At 47.4% G+C, this 19,607-nt stretch overlaps 1 protein-coding gene across 1 annotated transcript in view; it reads right to left on the bottom strand.

Moving 5' to 3' along the window:
* Positions 1-15,369: 15,369 nt before the first annotated feature.
* Wwp2 (WW domain containing E3 ubiquitin protein ligase 2) overlaps positions 15,370-19,607 on the bottom strand; it is a 116,877-nt gene continuing 112,639 nt past the window's right edge. Inside the window, exons 19-24 of the mRNA XM_021171082.3 lie at positions 19,414-19,554; positions 18,841-18,961; positions 18,425-18,529; positions 17,388-17,484; positions 17,161-17,233; positions 15,370-17,058 (exon numbers count right to left, since the gene is read on the bottom strand). Coding sequence (XP_021026741.1) covers positions 16,959-17,058; positions 17,161-17,233; positions 17,388-17,484; positions 18,425-18,529; positions 18,841-18,961; positions 19,414-19,554 — 637 coding nt within the window. The 3' untranslated portion in view covers positions 15,370-16,958. The remainder of the gene's footprint in view (positions 17,059-17,160; positions 17,234-17,387; positions 17,485-18,424; positions 18,530-18,840; positions 18,962-19,413; positions 19,555-19,607) is intronic.

A 19,607-nucleotide genomic window follows, 5' to 3' on the forward strand; every position in this document is an offset into this window, starting at 1 on the left:
TATGTGATCAAATATGTGGCAACAATTGTGGGTGGTACCATCCTAGGCTGGTTGTCCTGGACTTGAGAAGAAAGCAGACTGAGCAAGCCATGAGGAGCAAGCCAGTAAGCAGCATTCTTTGATGGCTTCTGCATCAGCTCCTGCCTCTAGACTCCTGCCCTGTTTGAGTTCCTGTCCTGACTTCCTTCAGTGAGAGACTATGGTGTGGAGGTGGAAGCCAAATTAACCCTTTCCTCCCCGAGTAGTTTAATCATGGTGTTTCATCACAGCAGTAGGAACCCTAAGATAGGGGCTGTGCAGAGTTTCTGTGGTGCTGATGGTCAAACCCAGGTTCTTGTGCGTGCTAAACATGTGCCCACTGACTCTAGCCCCCTCTGTTCCATGCTAGATCCACCACTCAGTGAAGGCACACACATCACAATTAGCGTTGGCACCTTTTTTTTTTTTTTTTTTTTTTTTGGTTTTTCGAGACAGGGTTTCTCTGTGTAGCCCTGGCTGTCCTGGCACTCACTTTGTAGACCAGGCTGGCCTCAAACTCAGAAATCCGCCTGCCTCTGCCTCCCGAGTGCTGGGATTAAAGGCGTGCGCCACCATGCCCGGCTGGCACCTCTTTTAAACTTCTTTTTTTTTAAAATATATGTTTAATTATGTGAGTCTGTGGTATGGGCACATGAGTTCGGTGCCCACCGTTCCTCTGGAGCTGGAGTTGTGAGCAGGCAGTTTTGAGCTATTTGAGGTGGGTGCCACCTTGAGAAACTGAACTCGGGTCCTCTGGAAGAACAGCATGTACTCTAAGTCGCTGAGACATCTCAGCTCACACATGCACACCCACGATACATTTGCAAAGGTCATGGACAACTTGTGGGAGTCAGTCATCTTCTTTGAGCTATGGGTCCTGAGGAGCGAACTCAGGCAGTCAGCTGTGGCAGCAAGCACCTTTATAGTCTGGACCATCTTGTGGGCCCACCAATAGCCGTGGTGTTTATTGCCCTGTCAGGTTCTGGGCTGTAAATCATCCCTGTATTACAATCCCTGAGGTTCTGATTTTAAGATGATTTCTGTGTTTCTTACAGGCGTACAACTTAGGAATTGAGGAAAAAAATCAAAAGAAAAAAATTTTTGCAATAGTCTAACAGCTGCTCTACCAGCTGAGCTGCAGCCCAACACCCCCCCCCATTCCCACCCCTTTAATTTGAGACAGGGTCTCACTACGTATCCCTGGCTAGTTTAAAACTCTCTGTGTTGTTGGGGGTTGTTCTGGTGCTGCTATTAGCTAAATATTGGCCTCCAAGATCTGGTTGCCCCCAACGAGCAGATCTTCATGTACACCAATTGATGCTATGAAAACTTTGCTCCCTACTTTCAAACTATTGGTCAAATAAAGGAGGTGACAGGCAATTACTGGGGAGAATAGAGGAGGCAGAGCTTCAGTTACTAGGCAAGGCTGCTCAGGTAGGACCATGAGAAGGAAGGAGAGTAAGGAGGTGAAAGACAGAACAGGAGGTCTCCATTAGATAGGATGGACCAGGGGCTCATGCCTGAGTGACATGGCTGGTGGGGCAGAAACCACCCAGGAAGTCACAAAGAGCAAGTCTATAGACATATAGATTAGGGGAGATGCCCCAATAATTGCATAAAAGCTAAATAAACAAAGCATAGTCTGAGTCGCATTGATTTGGAAGCTAGACAGGGATTGATATAATTCAATAGAGTATTCTGTGTAGACCAAGCTGGCCTCACACCTTTAATCTCAGGACTCAGGAGGCAGAGGCAGGCGGATTTCTGAATTCGAGGCCAGCCTGGTCTACAGAGTGAGTTCCAGGACAGCCAGGGCTACACAGAGAAACCCTGTCATATAAAAACTAAACAAAACTCCATTCTGCTCTCATACGCTCACATCCATCAGAATCCACAGTGTCGCCACCCTCTGTGGGCTGCTGCCAAGCGGACAGAGCTGGTCAGCCCTACAGCCACAAGACTGAGCTTGTATTTTGTTTATGGATTTTATTATCTGATCATTTTATGAGTATGAGTATTTTGCCTGCATGCATGTCTGTACACCACATGTGTGCCTGGTGCCCTCTGAGGCCAGAAGAGGTTAAGGTAGGTTGTGAGCCACCAGGGGGTGCAAGAGGGGTGCTGGCAATTGAACTTAGGTCCTGTGCAAGAGTAGCTAGGGCTCTTAACTGCTCCTCCAGCTCCATCTTATTATCCATTTCAAGCTTGAAGACTTTAATCCTGATTAAAGTCCTGAATCTCCCCAGCCACCTGCTTCCTTCAGGTCTCTAAGCCTTGACTCAGTTTCTCCACTGTACTTGGAACTAGCTAAGCTCTGTGAGGTGTGAGAACTAGGAAGGTATGTGTATGTTCTGCTCCTCTGAATATAGGTGTGTATGCACGTGCACACACATACTTGCACACATGCGGGTTTTTTTGTTTGTTTTTTGTTTGGTTGGGTTTTTTTTTTTTTTTTTTTTTTGGTTTTTCAAGACAGGGCTTCTCTCTGCAGCCCTGGCTGTCCTGGAACTCACTCTGTAGACCAGGGTGGCCTTGAACTCAGAAATCTACCTGCCTCTGCCTCCTGAGTGCTGGGATTAAAGGCGTGAGCCACCACTATCCCGTGAGTGTGTGTCTTTATGTGAGTGCATTAACATAAGCAGGCTGAGGCACCATCCACTTTGTGTTATTTTTAAGATTTATTTTATCAGTCACGTGTCTGTGTGTGTCAATACACACTTGTGAGCTGAGGCCAGAGGCGATGGATCACCTGGAGCTGAAGTTATAGGCAGTTGAACACCACTCCTGGGTCCTGTGACGAAGCAGTACTCACTCTTGATCCAGAAATAGGGTCTCTCATTAATCTGAAACTCACCAACTAGGCTAGACTAAGTGCCTAGAGCCCCAGGGGTCTGCATATCATGGTATCCCAGCTCTGGGTTTGCAAACACCTGGCTCTTCTACGTGGAAATAAAACTCAGATCTTTATAGTGCGAACATTTTAGCTTCTGAGCAACCTCCCATCCTTAGACAGACTTTTAAACTATCCTCCCTGACTTTAGCCCCAGCTTCACGGAGCTCCCTCCTGCCCCTCCCCTCCAAGTCCTGCTACAGGAAGTGGCCAGTTCCACACCAGCATTCTCTGTGCAATGGAGCCTCCCACCCTGATTGACGAGCCACAATCCTCTACTTATAGGACCAGGGTGACCACATGCTGCCTTGAATCCTCCTGAGTTCTCCTTGCCCTCAGTGGTTAAGACTGGGACATTGTCTACCCCTTGTTTAAGTTATGCTCTCTCTCTCTCTCATTCTCTCTCTCTCTCTCTCTCTCTCTCTCTCACACACACACACACACACACACACACACCCATCACCAGAATAACTATAGCCATTTTGTTTCACGCCTGCCAGCTATTTCATATTGTTGCTGTAACATGCCTGCCATTCGTTGACAGAGAGAAGTTGCCTCAAGAACATGCTGACCACATACCCTGTACGGTTTGCTCTGTATGTTCTGAATGTTCTGTATGAGGTTGGCTAATCGTAAGACGTTCCACAGAGCTTTATGTAGGACCCATAACATCAAAGGTCAATATAAACTGTTATGTCTAAAATGGCTTGAGTCAGAGCTGACCACTGGACAGCCCTTCCTGCACCTACGTATGAGCTCACTGTGGCTTTTGTGGCTGGCTGAAGAATGCTACTAATAAGCCAAAAAGTTATGATTTTAATACTCAAGCTTTGTTTTCTCAATGCTCTGAAATCCCCTGTTCACCACCCCTCCACCAACCCCTGCCTTACTCAGGACCAATCAGCCTAAAGCTTAGCTGATAATATTCTATCCAGTAAACCAACTGCTCCCCTCCTTAGCCTTTAAACTTTTTTGTTTTTGTTTTTTTTCAAGACATGGTTTCTCTGTGTAGCCCTGGCTGTCCTGGAACTCACTCTGTAGACCAGGCTGGCCTCGAACTCAGAAATCCACCTGCCTCTGCCTCCCAAGTGCTGGGATTAAAGGCATGCACCACCACGCCCAGCATCCTTTAAACTTTTGAACCTGGTTTTTCCTATACAAAGTCTACCTGAGAGCACACTAGTACTGCAATTAGGCTCCAGCAGGTCCTTTTGCGATCCTGGATGTCCAGTATTATGGTATGGGTTCAATAAACTATTCTTGCTTAACTGCGATCAGTTTGTATGGCGTAAGTGCAGATTCCTGAACCCCAGCAGGCTACAGGAAGAAGAACTCAGCTTTGCTTTCTCCTGCCCGCTTTCACAACAATGTGGATGGAGCTGACCTTGAATTTCTCAAGCCCATATCTAGAAATCACCCTTTCTAACTCTATGAAGAGTTGAGTTGGAATTTTTTTTCTTCCCCCCCCCACCACCCCGAGTTGGAATTTTGATGGGGATTGCATTGAATCTGTAGATGGCCATTTTTACTATATTAATCCTGCCAATCCATGAGCATGGGAGATCTTTCCATCTTCTGAGATCTTCTTCAATTTCTTTCTTCAGAGACTTGAAGTTCTTATCATACAGATCTTTCACTTGCTTAGTTAGAGTCACACCAAGGTATTTTATATTATTTGTGACTATTGTGAAGGATGTGATTTCCCTAATTTTTTTTTCTCAGTCTGTTTATCCTTTGAGTAGAGGAAGGATACTGATTTGTTTGAGTTAATTTTAAATCCAGCCACTTTGCTGAAGTTATTTATCAGGTTTAGGAGTTCTCTGGTGGAATTTTTGGGGTCACTTAAATATACTACCTTATCATCTACAAATAGTGATAGTTGGACTTCTTCCTTTCCAATTTGTATCTCCTTGATCTCCTTTTGTTGTCAAATTGCTCTGGCTAGGACTTCAAGTACTATATTGAATGGGTAAGGAGAAGTGGACAGCCTTGTCTAGTCCCTGATTTTAGTGGGATTGCTTCAAGTTTCTCTCCATTTAGTTTGATGTTGGCTACTGGTTTGCTGTATATTGCTTTTACTATGTTCAGGTATGAGCCTTGAATTCCTGATCTTTCCAAGACTTTTACCATGAAGGGGTATTGAGTTCTGTCAAATGCTTTCTTAGCATCTAATGAAATGATCATGTGGTTTTTTTTTTTCCCTTTGAGTTTGTTTATATAGTGGATTACATTGATGGATTTCCATATATTTAACCAACCATCCCTGCATCCCTGGGATGAAGCCTACTTGATCATGATGGATGATTGTTTTGATGTGTTCTTGGATTTTCGAGAATTTTATTGAATGTTTTTGCATCAATAGTCATAAGGGAAATTGGTCTGAAGTTCTCTTTCTTTGTTGGGTCTTTGTGAGGTTTAGGTATAAGCATAATTGTGGCTTCATAGAATGAATTAGGGAGTGTTCCTTCTGTTTCTATTTTGTGGAATAATTTGAAGAGTATTGATATTAGATCTTCTTTGAAGGTCTGATAGAATTCTACACTAAAACCATATGGTCCTGGGCTTTTTTTGGTTGTGAGACTTTTAATGACTGCTGCAATTTCTTTAGGGGTTATGGGACTGTTTAGATGGTTTATCTGATCCTGATTTAACTTTGGCACTTGGTATCTATCTAGAAAATTGTCTGTTTCATCCACATTTTCCAGTTTTGTTGAATATAGGCTTTTGTAGTAGGATCTGATTTTTTTTTAAATGTCCTCAGTTTCTGTTGTTATGTATCCCTTTTTATTTCTGATTTTGTTAATTTGGATACTGTCTCTGTGCCAGAAGCTGGAAAGAACTTAGATGTCCTTCAGCAGAGGAATGGATACAGACAATGTACGTTTACACAATGGACTACTACTCAGCTATTAAAAACAATGAATTCATGAAATTCTTAGGCAAATGGATGGAATTAGAAAATATCATCCTGAGTGAGGTAACCCAGTCACAAAAGGACATACATGGTATGCACTCACTGATAAGTAGATATTAGCCCAAAAGCTTGGGATATCCAATATACAATTCACAGACCACATGAAGCTCAAGAAGAAGGAAGACCAAAGTGTGGGTGCTTCAGTGCTTAGTAGGAGAACAAAATACTAACGGGAGGAAATATGGAGACAAAGAATAGAGCAGAGACCGAAGGAAAGGCCACCCACAGACAGCCCCACCTGGGGATCCATCGCATATACAGTTACTAAACCCAGACACTATTGTTCATGACAAGAAGTGCTTGTTGACAGGAGCCTGATATAGCTGTCTCCTGAGAGGCTCTGCCAGTGCCTGACAAATACAGAGGTGAATGTTCACAGTCAACCATTAGACTGAACATGGGGTCTCCAATGGAGGAGTTAGGGAAAGGACTGAAGGAACTAAAGGGGTTTGCAACCCCATGGGAAGAATAACAGTATCAAACAGCTAGACCCCCTAGAGCTCCCAGGGACTAAACCTCCAACCAATGAGTACACATTAAGGGAACCATGGCTCCAGCCGCATATGTAGCAGAAGATGGCCTTGTTGGGCATCAATGGGAGGAGAGGCCCTTGGTCCTATGAAGGCTCGATGCCCCAGTATAAAGGAATGTGAGGGCAGGGAGGCAGGAGTGGGTAGGTGGGGGAAACACCCTCATAGGGGGAGAGGGGGGATAGGATAGGGGGGTTGGGCTTGGGAAACCTGGAAAGGGGATTTGAAATGTAAATAAAGAAAATATTCAATAAATAAAAACGTGAACTATAAAAACAGAAAGAAAGAAAAAGAAAGAGATCACCCTTGATTTTTCTCTTCCCCTCACACACTGTGTCCAGCCTACTAGACAAAACAACAACAAACAAACAAAAAAAACTATGTCAGTCGCACATCCACATGTCTGCCCATTTTATGTTGTATATCAAATGCCAGAGCCTGGCCAGAGCCATGACCTGTGCCTGTCCCTGTCCCTGGTCCCTGGCAGCCACATGTCCCCTGAACAGCTCTCCCGCTGCCCTCCAGCTGTTAACAGTCCAGGCTCTCCACTCCATATTCTGGGACACTCTTGTTCTGGGCCTCCTGTGTCCCCACAACTGTCTTAGAGTTAAAACCCTGTCGTCACTAGAATGGGGCCTGTGATGACTATTCTGTTTGTCAACTTCACTACCTCTGGAATTAACTAAAGTCCAAAAATGGAGGGCACACCTCTGAGCAATTATTGCTTAATCCAAAGTAGGAAGATCCACTTCTAATCCAGAACTTTGAGAAAGAAGACACACGTTCAATCCAGATCTTGAGCCCAGAAGTTACCTCTCTGGGGCCACACCTTCTGCTGGAAGCCAATGTAAGGACATGGAAGAAGGAGGCTTTCTTCCGCTCTTTGCCTGCTGGCCCTCGCCTTGCTAGCAAAGTCCATTCTTTCATTGGCATTACAGCCAACTTCTTCAGGATGCCAGAGTCTACTGAAGGCCAGCTGAGACATTCAGCCTTGTGGACTGAGCAACTACTGGACTTCTTAGACTTTGTGTTCATAGCCAGCCGTGTTGGATTAGCTAGACCATAGCCTGTAAGTCATTGTAATAAATTATATAATATATATACATACATATATATAATTATTATATGTATATATATATATATATATATATATATACATTCTATAAGTTCTGTTACTCTAAAGAACTTTCACTAACATAGAGCCTATGGGAGCTGCACCCCAACCTGCTATCTCGTCATTCTGAAACTCTTGTTTGGAAAAACACACTCTCCTTAAGGCCCAGTCCACAGCAGATCAGCCAACCCATTGGCATCGCCTTCTTGCTTTTCTCCCCAGCTCTCTTTGCTTTTCGGAAGCTCCCCTTCCAGCCTTATCTAAAGAGACGTGGCTTTGGGTCCCTTCTCTTCTCCATCCCTTTTGGGCAGCTTCAAAATTTACAGCTTTCATGGCCTAGAGTTTTCCTTTTAAACTCAAGCTTCTGCTTGTGGCCATTCTTTTTTATTATTATTATTAATTTATTTACATTCCAAATGTTGTCCCCCCTCCCAGTCCGCCCTCCATATTCTTCACCCTCTCCTCCCTCCCCTTTGCCTCTGAGAGGGTGCCCCACCCCCAGCACCCCCTTTCCCTCGGGCATCAAGTTTCTACAGGATCAGGTGCATTCTCTCCCACTTTGGCAGACAAGGCAGTCCTCGGCTGCATATGTGCCAGGAGCCCATGTGTGCTCTTTGGTTGGTGGCTCAGTCTCTGGGAGCTCCCAGGGGGTGGGTTAGTTCATTCACATTGTTGGTCTTCCTGTAGGGTTGCCACCACTTCAGTTCCTTCAATCCTTTCCCCAATTCTTCCACAGGGGTTCCCAACTTCAGTAAAATCTTTTATTAATGAAACTGAGAACCCTAAGAGAGGGCACTGATCTCCCAGTTATTGTATAATGGGTTTCCTGGGACAACCCCACCCCCCAAAGAAATAACATTTCTTTCCTCCCTTTTGGTTCTTTAATTGGCAGTGTAGCAGAACATGTCCCTATACCCCTAGACAACGTCACTTTGGAAGCAGGACAAGGTGACAATTTGCGCCACTTCATGCACAGGACACTTACCACCCACTCCACGCTTTAGTCAGCGTGAAGCAATTACAGGCAATAGGAAAACAACTACCATTGTAAGCTCTGAAATTTCAGAGGTGAAATGAACTCCCTCCTGACCCCACCACCACCTAGGGTGCAGATGTCCACAGGCCACCCCTGGAGCAGAGACTGTGCCCCCAAGTCACCCTCAGAGGGAGTCCAGGGCTGCAAGGACCACTCCGGGTTAACCTACTGCTGTAATAATAGTGTTTTCTTGGTTGCATACCCCGTAATTACACAGGAAATGGACTCAAAATTGTCCTTGAGAGACTAGGTTGACCATCGACAACTGGGTTTGGCTGGAGGTCCAGATAAATCCTAATGGCATCTGAGGCCACCTGCAATCCCAGGCTAGGCAGAGCTCCAGGCAAAGGGCGCTGATGAGGACTGGATGCAGGGACAGAGGTGACACCGAGTTCCAGCACCCTTCTCTTCACTTTCTGCATGGAGGACAGGTTAACAAGATGTTGGCTTGCTTTCTTCTTTGGTCTCTTATTGAGACAGGGTGTCACTACATAGCCCTGGCTGGCCTCAAACTCACAGAGATCCTCTTGTGTCTGCCTCTCAAGTGCTGGAATTAAAGGTGTACCCTATCATGCCCAGCATGTTTTCTGCACACCACGAGCCTTACATTTACAAAGAACCATGGCCACATTCAGGTACCAGGCAACTGAAGCAAAGGTTATGGAAACCCATCTGATCTGATTGAGTGTAGAGGTCACCTAGAGCTGAATAACAAGTTACTCTCTGATGAGAGCTGCTCAAAAACAGCATCTTCCCATCTCCCAGCCGTTGTGGGTCAGCCACTCCAACCACAGCTTCCCTGGGACCTCTGCTCAGAGTTGGTCACGGGCTGCAATCCAGCTGCCCACTGGGCTGTTGGCATCTGAAGGGTCAAGGGGCAAAAGAGCCGGTTACACATTCATGTGACCATTAGCAGGATCCAAGGCCTCCTGGGCTCCTGGTCATCCTTCCTCTTTTGCTAGCTAGTTGACAGGAATCTGCCCTCCATTGTTTGCCACAGGGTACTCCACTGCACCAGCCTCATTCTTAGAGTGCTAAGGAAAGGAAATGAGGAGGATGAGCTGGGAACCAGGCCACAGGTGTCTGCGATTTAATTCCAGCTAGGACATCCCATTACCGTTATTGTGGTGTGTTGGCTGCAAACAGGTGCTAAACTAGTGCACACTCAAGGAGTGCACTCAAGTCATTTCACAGAGCTGTGAGCATCGGGAAGAGAGCATTGAGGACCGCCTAACAATCCCGCCTACCCCAGGGGTACATCAGCAGAGGGCCACCAGGATGGCTCAGGGAGTTAAAGCAGCACCTTAGTTGGGGTCTCTACTGTGATAAAAACACCATGACTGAAAGCAATGTGAAGAAAGGGCTATGTCAGCTTACAACTCTCAGGTTACATTCCATCACTGAGGGAAGTCAGGGCAGGAACTCAAGGCAGGAACCTGAAGTCAAGAATAGAAGCCATGTCTCTTCTTCCACACTGAGCTAACTTTTCAGTATCTTTGTGCTTCCCCATACATCTGATCTCACATATTCTGTTTATGGCTGGATACTTTAATACCTGTCTCCAGTGAATCTAAAGTTCGTCCTCAGTGGAGTTCCAGCCTGTGAGGAGAGAAGCCACCGAGCTATCTCCTTCCAGAACCTTCCAGGTTTCACTCCTTTATTAGTTGGCAGTTTCTAGCAATTCCTTCCTTCTCCTGGGCTTCATTTATTATTACCTTAGTTCATGTCTTTTCTTTTCCTTTAGACAATTCACATCTCTTGTCACAGGCACTAAGTTAAACCAGTCCTTAATGTAGGCCCTAATTTTTTGCAACCTACTTTTTTTTTTTTTAAGATTTATTTATTTTTATTATATCTAAGTACACTGTAGCTGTCTTCAGACACACCAGAAGAGGGTGTCAGATCTCATTACAGATGGTTGTGAGCCACCATGTGGTTGCTGGGATTTGAACTTCAGACCTTAGGAAGAGCAGTCAGGTGCTCTTACCCACTGAGCCATCTCACCAGCCCCCGCAACCTACTTTTTTTTTTTTTTTGGTACAGCATCAAGGCATATCAGATTTTATTTTGTACATCATAGAGACAGATTCTGTGTGTTAGCTGTCTCCTTAAGCATCCCGATTGGCTTGTTTGTAGCTTCAAATGAATCACCCCGAATATAGCTTTCATGTTGACCTTTGCTGTGTAGTTTATATCTCAGTGTGATGTATGAGGATCAAGAGTCAAAGCTCAGTGTCTTAAAGGATGCCTTGCAGCCTGGCACCAGCAGAAGCAACTCGTGGTTGGAACCTCTAACCCTGGGACACCCTATTTCTTTTAGTGCTGTAAATTCTTAGCTAGACCAAAGGGTCCCACTATGAGTCTCTCTCTTCTTCTATCTTTGGTATTGTAATTTAATTACAGTATCTCTTCCATCTCTTTCATCCCCCAAGCCCTCCATATTTTGCTCTCCTTCACATTCACGGCCTATTATTTTTCACATTTATTGTTATTGCACACATATTTGTATGAATAAATTTTATTTATTTATTTTTTGGTTTTTCAAGACAGGGTTTCTCTGTATAGCCCTGGCTGTCCTGGAACTCACTTTGTAGACCAGGCTGGCCTTGAACTCAGATGGGCTGGACCATCCCACATTAGTCATTAGTCAAGAAGATGCCCCACAGACTTGCCCAATCTTATCTATGGAGGCGTTTTTCCTGCTGTGTCTAAGCTCACATCAAGTTGATAAAAACCAGCCTTTATCTGCCACACCTGTAGACCTGAGCTCTACCCCTAAGTAGCAGGAATGTAAAGAAAGGTGTTTTAAAGACATTCCAGGGTAAGCAGCGACAGGTGGTAGGGGTTTCTCAAGTCTGACAATGAGTACGTTGTAACCGGGATTGCAAAAACAAAGCATTTCCCAGTTTTTGCTGTTGCTGGTTTGTTGAGGCAGGTCTCATGTAGCCCAGGCTAGCCTTTAAATCAGTTATGTAGCTGAAGATGCTTTTAACAGCGGAAGGAATTACAGGTGCACCCAAGCACACCTGTTCTTTTTATTGTTGACATTTTGAGACAGACACCTGCTATATGGCCCATGCAACATTGGACTATATAGGCTAAACTAACGGTAAGCCCCAGTCCTTCTGCCACAGTACCCTGAGTGCACACACATACTGTGTATGTGACAATAAAGAATGGACTTGAGGTGGGATCACAGGAGTGGGAGAGAAAGTAATGAGACAATGTGCTCATGTTTGAAGTCTCAAAAAAGAAAAAAAAAAAAAAAACCAAAAACCAAAACTCAGTAACAAGAGAAAAAAACAACCCAAACTAAACAAACAAGAAAAAACACCCTGAAATTTATATCCAGTAGACAGCAACCCCCTTCCCCCACTCTTGGCAATCACTATTTACTTTTTATCTGCAGTTCTGGCCACTTCATATAAATGGAACCTTTGTGTTTTCCTTTTTGTGGTTTGCTTGTGTCACTTGGCATGATGTCCTTATTGCTACAATGAAGACATTGGAATGGGAGCCAAGGATGTAGCTCCGTTGATATTGCATGCGCTTGTCTATTATTCACAAAGCCCAGAGCTCAGCCCCCAGCCTCTGTAACCCAGCCCTGGTTGTGTGTTGTGCAAGCCCAGCACTTGGAAGCAGAGGGAGGGAAAAACAAAGGTCAAGGCCATTCTCGGCTCACTAGCAAGTTCAAGGCCAGCCTGGGATCCCTGAGACCTGGCATGGAAGAGGGCAAGTGGAGCAGGTGAAACAGCTTAGGAGGTAAAGGCGCTTGCCACCAAGGCTGATTTTGATTTGATTGATTCCCTGAAACCCACCTAGTGGGAAGGGAAAATTGATTCCTGCAAGTTGTCCTCTGACTTCCACACTTGTGCAAGGGCATGAGAGTGCCCCCCCCCCCAATAAATTAGTTTAAAATGTAACAAAAATCTTATAAATCCATTACATCTGCTAAGGCATGTGCTCCTGACTTCATCACTCTTGAGGTGAAGGCAGGAGAAGTAGCTGTTCAAAGCCAGCCTCAGCTACGTAACAAGTTTGGGGTTAACCTGGGTTAACCTGAATGAACGCTTGTCTCAAAAATGAACAGGGCTGGGGAGGTGTCTCAGTGGGTTAGAATGCTTGAGGACCTGAGCCTGAATCTCCAGCACCCATGCAAAAAGCAGGAATGGCTGCTCAGAACTTGCCACCCCAGCACTGAGAGGCAGAGACAGGCAGATCTGGGAGCTGGCCGGCTGGCCAACCTGGTTTGCTAAAACAGCTTCTGGCTCCATGACAGCCCATCTCAAACCAGCAACTGTGCGGAGCTACAGCGGGAGACACTTGCTCTGTCCACAGTGTGTGCACACACAGGTGCTTGCACCCTAGTTCTCACATGTACCCCCCACCCCCATGCACAGAGAGTAACAACAAAGCCGTAAGAAATCAAACCGAGGCTTCCAAAATGGCACAGCAAATTCTTGCTTCACGTCTCTGATGTAAATAACAATAAAGCCACACAAAATAGAAGAGGGGGAAAAAGCCCACTTTAAAGCCTAGATCTTGATGCTTTCGGTCAGAGGCTGACTGTGCAGAGCACTAAGCAAGGCTCAAACTGGGGGAACTGGAAGCATTGATAATGTGCTGCTACACAGCGTAAGTAAAGGTAATCGGAAGTCAGGAAAGGGAAACCAGACACTGTAGCCCATGCCTGATGTGGTCACGGGTGTGTGGGGCACAGTAAAGAAACTGCTGACGTGACCTCTCCATTAAAGACGATTCGAAAGCATCTGGGAAAGAAATGAAAGCAGATGGGACATGGCCAGAGTTAGGAAGCAGGAGAGCGGGGTGTGTGTGTGTGTGTGTGGAGAGGAGAGGGAGGGGGGGAGGGAGAGGGGAAGGGAGAGAGCGAGCACACCAGAGAGCAGAGACTAGAGAATACTGAGAGCGCGCGCGTCGGGAGGGTTCTATGTATGAAGAGTAGCTGTGGCGAGGGACAGCCTTTGAGGGTGGAACACTCATTTCACAAGTCCCAGAGGTTTTCATTTCTCCACCAGAAGTCATCTGGAGGGCCTGAGACCTAACAATGGGGAGTCGCTGGTGTGGCGACAGGTCTGAATAGCTCCAGTACTGAAAGCAACTGACGGGGACCAAAATGGCTGAGGAACCAAAGAGTGTTGGGGACAGACCATTTGTGTGTCTGAATTTGAACATTTTACATTTTTAAAACAAAAGTGTGCTTGTGTGTGTGTGTGTGTGTGTGTATATGTGTGTGCGCGCGTGCATGCTATCCCAGTGGTTGGGACAGAGCAAGAAGATCAAGGCCCCAGCTGTGCTTCATGGCAAGAACGGTCTCAAAACCTAACAAACCCTCCGTGCACACCAATCTAGCTTCCAGGAGTGTCTCCTAGGGGCCCGCCTGAGGTCATAGGACAAAGCTACGCAGACACTGGCAAGCGGCTGGACCATCCGTGCGCAGCTCACCTCGGGAATGCAATGGGCCTGCTACAGAACGTTCACGGTATGAATGACACATGACAGTGAAGGAGTGAAACCCATGGTGACCAACATGAGAAGTGCCACCCACATCTCATTAATGAAAAAAGTCACTCAACAGCTTGGCACAACAGACGCAGAAGCAGGCAGCATGCTGTGGAGTTTGGCACTACCCTGGTCTATATAGTGAGTTCCCAGACAGCCAGGGCTATATAGTGTGACCCTATCTCAAGAAAACAAAACAACACAAACTTTACTATGAAACTTTTGTGTATCAGTGAAAGTTCCTCATAATTTTATCAAAATATAATGTTTCCTCAGCAAGTGGGAAAAAACCCTTTGGAAGGGCAAAGAGCTAGGTTTTGTATACTTAGCAAGAACACAGACCTGTTTTTAAGTCCTCACACCCCAAAATAAGACAGGGGTGAGGGAATGAGAAAGGGAGAAGGCTTTGGAACTGACAGAGGTGAACTGGTCAGTAAAACTGCAAGGCAGCCAGCCTCTGCCTCCTGGAATCAACACAGAACATGGGAGTCATTTGACATCTAGGCATCCGATGGTGATCTAGCCCATGCATGTTTGGCTTTAAAAAATTCTTTTGATACAAGTATGTTTTGTCTGCATGTATGTATGTGTACCGTGTGTGTGTGTGTGTGTCTGGTGCCTGTAGAGATCAAAAGAGGGCCATATAACCCCTCGAACTTCAGTAATAGATGGTGAGCGCTATGTAGATGCTGAGAACTTAGCCAGGGTCCTCTGCAAGACATAAACACTCTTTACTGCGCCCTATCTACTCCCTTCTGTCTTTTGTATTTATTTATTGAGGCAGGGGCATTCTGTATAGCCTAGCCTCAAACCTGAAGCAGTCCTCCCACCTCAGCTTTCTAAATGCTAGGATTGTAAGCATGAGTTACCATACCCAGCTCCATCTTTGAAGCCTTACCAGTCAAAACAATTGAGTGATAAGAAAGGTATGACCCTGAATTCTGCATCAGGGAACCCCTTGTCATGGGCTCATGCAACCTGAGCCATTTCCTGAATGGATGGTAGCCCTACCCAAATCTCAGCTCTCCTGCTCCAAAATGAACAACAGGTATACAGAAAGTATGACACAGTGACCAGAGGTCACTCGCCTCAGCTAGAAGGACTACCATCTATTCCAGAAGTCAGGCTACCTTGGTTACTGGTACTCAAACTCGCAAAGGCAGCAAGGCTGGAGCACTATTGTTGTGGAGACTCTCTTGGTCTGGAGATTCTAGAGGACCTGTGGGAATGGAAGTCTCTTTCTTCTTGCAACAGAATATGCATAAACAGCTACACTGACACCACCCATGGCTGCTGATTCTTTATTGCACAAGAAACTAGCAATACCGGAGGCAGAGCAAGCATCACAAAACAATCTGTCAACCAACTTGGTGCTAGCTAGCACAGGCCTCTCTGTACACACTTCTGCTACACACACATGCGCACACACACCCCTGTGAGCCTGATGCTTCCATACCTTGCTGGCATCTGGTCCCACACCCAGCCATGGAGCAGCCTTTGTGATGTATGTCGGGAGTCCTGAGGTGACTGCATGGGAGAGGAAGGGGTGTGCGACAGTGAACAGAGCCACTCAGATCAGCATGTGCAATGTGCCAGGGTCACAGGCTGTACCAGGGAAGGACAAAGGTAGGATGGGACTGTCCTCAGAAGGCCCCATGACTAGTTTGAGAGCATGCCTGGGGTGTCCCAGAGCTAGTGTATCTCGGGAAGCCCGGCTGAGGAGTGTGCTGCTATAACCACTCTGGTACCCGAGAGGGGCTGGGCGCCTACTTGGGTCGCTGTCAGGAGCTCCCCAAATGAAGCCACGCTAATGAGGCAGCTCAGGCCCTTCTGCTGGCTCTTAGTGTCTTCTTCCACAGTCAGATAAAGCCTCATGCTCACATAGCACAAACACTTGGCCAGGCAAGATGCTCTCCATTTTAAGCCACCATGAGCTGCAGAGGCCCTAACTGGGGGAGTCTAGCAAAGGAGTCTCGTCAGCATCTGAGCATAGCGGAGATGCATTGGACCACAGAGGCAGGCCTCTGAGCTGGCGCAAGTGTTAAGCAGGCTCCTGAGAGGAGCAGCTGCTTGGGAAGCTACTAGATCAAGAGGGCTGAGCCCTCCACTACCCAGGGCACCAGGTCCTTGACAGGTGAGAAGAGCATGCCTACAACACAACAGGAAGGAGCCCTATGCATGGATGTGGATGTGTCTTTATGTTTCTGTCAAAGGGCAAAGCCTGAGCTCTGCTGTCTCCTTCCCACTGACACGCAGGTGATGGCTTCTTTAACCCTTTGCTTGCTAGGAAGAGACGAGCTGGTGGCATTGGGTGCCTGCTGCTCAGTCCCCTTGGCTGCAGCCTGCCAGGAAGTAAAGCAAAGCCGGTTTTGATGCTCAGTTGTTCCCTTAGGTCTGTTCCATGGACTCCAGGGAAGGTCTACAAAAGTGAAGTCTCTTCCACTGGCAGAGAGCCTTGGCTTTCTGGGTTTAGTCAGCCAGCCATTCCACAAGGCCTAGATCCTCATGGGACATATGAGGCCCAGCTTCAGTGGCAGCCCTCTAAGGCAGGGCATGTTCCCTCACACTCTCACACACACCCAGACTCAGTTCTAGTGAGGGGGCAGTTTTGCAGAGGAGGGCAGCCCTCTGGCTTTGCAACAGGTAATAGAGTCAAAGGTGACAGTGCTTTATTCCAGACTGCCATCATCAGAGAGAAAAAAAGGGTCCCCAAGGCCTCTTGGGGTCAGACTCTTCAGTCACCGAAATGATCAAAGCACAGTCTCGTGCAGGGCCACTATCCAAAGGGGCCTTGCGAGGGCTGTACAGCCGGTGGCATCTCCGGCAGGAAGGACTCAGGACTACATGTGCTAGAGGGTGTGAGAGAGCAGCCCCAGCTACTCCTGTCCGAACCCCTCAGTCTCCTCGATGGCGTACAGCAGCTTCTCTTTCAGCTGCTCGTAGCTCTTATAGGGAGGCAGGTCCAGACGGTTGAAGCTGTGACAGAGAGAGAGGAGTAGCCCCGGGAGGAGGCCAGGGCTCTGGTGCCCTGCCCCCACCAGCCTACAGCTCTAGCCTGCCAGCTCCCGGCAAACTCACCACGTATGGCTCCTGGGCAGCCAGGTTTCCTTGCCAACTCTGTCGATGCAGAACTTCTGCGGGCCATTGCTCCCTGTCATTCAAGGCAACGTGTACTTTGTGTCAACACAGATGGCCTTTCCCAAAGTAACCAAGTGCCACAGCTCTTTCCCTCCCAGCTCCAGCTGCACTTGCCCCATGCTGTCCCTCCCCCAGGGAGGGCCCCAGAAGGGCAGAAGGAAACGCACCGATGAGCTCGGCAAATCCCCCAACAGGCAGGCGGCAGGTTCCCGTGACAAACTGCAGTAGCCGGATCCTCTTCTCATTGTCCATCTCCTTGACAACCTGGAGGTCCACAAGACAGACAGACATCCCCAGTCAGACTAATCGGACCTTTCCAGGCCAACCCGACACACACAGACACCAATCCGGGACCTTCAAAGATGCTTTCTCTAAGGATATTTGTAGAACATTTCACAAGGGTCCCATGGGATACCTGGGTCTGTCATCCCACCACTCCCTGTCCCCACTTCTGCTTTTAAAGACACTTAACTAAGGCTGGGAGTGGCTGTTTGGTGGACACCCACCAAAGGGCTTTTTTCTTGGGGAGATAAACTGTCCTGGAGGTGGCCAATGCTGCTGGTTGCACATTACAACAAAGGAGCTAAAGTCACTGACTGAACATCTTAAAATACCTGAGGTGATAAATCGCCTCAGAAATCCACTTGCCTCTGCCTCCCAAGTGCTGAGATCAAAGGTGTGCGCCACCACTGCCCAGCTTCTTCTCAAAAGTTTTACCTACAAAACTTTTACGTACACACACACACACACACACACACACACACACACACACGCCCCACAGGATATCTGTAGCTGCACACTCTCCTTGTTAACAGCTGTAATAAAGGAACCAGGTCATTCAGAGGATGGTGAGCTCGCTGCGTCTCCCTGGACCTTCTCTCTCACCCCATCTGACTGGAGGAGACCACACAGCCAACTGCAGCTCAACTTCCTGGACACAGGCCCCTTGGCTCCCAGCAATCAGGCCCAGACCAACTACTGACAACCTCTGTCACACAAGCTGGTGACAATTAGTCACAACAACCTCTATTCTGTCCAGAGGTATGTTTATTGCAGACTTCTCCACGTTGGGGAGGAGAGGAATGTGTCAAAGATGAAGGGCCTTGAGTTTGGGGTGTAGATAGGTCTCATGTCCCGTGGGTAACTGATAACCTGCAAGACTCTTGCCCCAAGCCCAGCAGGGGAGCTGGGACCCCAGACGCACCTGCCAGAACCACTGGATCTGCTTGCTGCTCTTGGTGTAGTGCCGATAGATGGCGTTCTTCTGCCAGTCGCTCATGTCTATCTCCTGCATGCCGCAGAGCATGAGCTGCAGGAAGGGACGTGTCAGCAAGCCCACATCACGCCCTCCCCATGGCACTGCCTTGTGCCCATGAAGAACTGCCTCTCTCACCATCAGACTCCCAAACTTTCTCAACCTGCTATTGTGCCAGGACATTTAAGGGCCCTGCCCTCTAAGCATAGGGAAATTTGGGCTGAGGACCCAGGTGATAGTTCCCATCCTGCTGCATTTAGCTGCCAAAATGTGGGACTTGGTGTGCGAGTTCTGTAGGTATGTATCGTGGAGCTGGGGCACCCTAAAAGCATTGAGGTCAAGGGCCCCCAATCTTTGGCACCCACCTCCAGCTCTTTTTCATCAAAATATCTCAACCACTCCAGAGGGGCCACCTCATTGAAGCCATCCAGGAAAGCTTTGGTCTGCTCTTCCACGCCTCGGGTGAATCGCCAGTCAGTCAGCAGCCTAAAACCAAAGATGGAGCCGGGGACATCATGCCTTTTAACTGCTGGACCTCAGACACCCAGGTAAGGTTTAATGGACTAGACCAAGAGGCCTAAAGAACCCGAGTGGGGTTGGGGTTGTATATCAGCATTAGAGAGCCCGAAGGCTGAAACACACTGGACAAAAAGAGGTCAGGAGAGATGGCAGTATCCAGGCCTTGTATTTCTTTACAAAGTTACCTGGAGCTGGGAAGCCTCTTGAATGCAGGAGCCCAACCGAGACTAGCACCCAAGGCCAGAGGCTCCACATCCCATAGCTCAAGTCATTACGGACCAACCAAGGCAGACAGGCCTGGGATATACCTGTAGTCTGTGGGGACTTTGGGAGCCTGGTTACACGCACACTGTACACACACAAGGGTAGATAGATTCCTTTCCTCTGTAATACGCTCCCTTCCCCAGGCAGAGGCTCACATGATATACTCCTCCTTGTTCTCCTCGGTAACTCGGATGTTCTCACCGCCCTCCTTCAGCTCATGGGTTGTCACCTTGCCCAGAATCTCCATGTCCTGGATGAAAAACAGCTCCAGACCACACTCTTCCAGGTTGTTCTCTCTAGGACACAGGAGGCCAGAGGGAAATGTCCATCTTACCAAGGTCTGTCCCGA

The sequence above is a fragment of the Mus caroli genome, unplaced genomic scaffold (assembly GCF_978045245.1).
Source record: "Mus caroli unplaced genomic scaffold, Mus_caroli_1 scaffold_10, whole genome shotgun sequence".
NCBI classification, from domain to species: domain Eukaryota; kingdom Metazoa; phylum Chordata; class Mammalia; order Rodentia; family Muridae; genus Mus; species Mus caroli.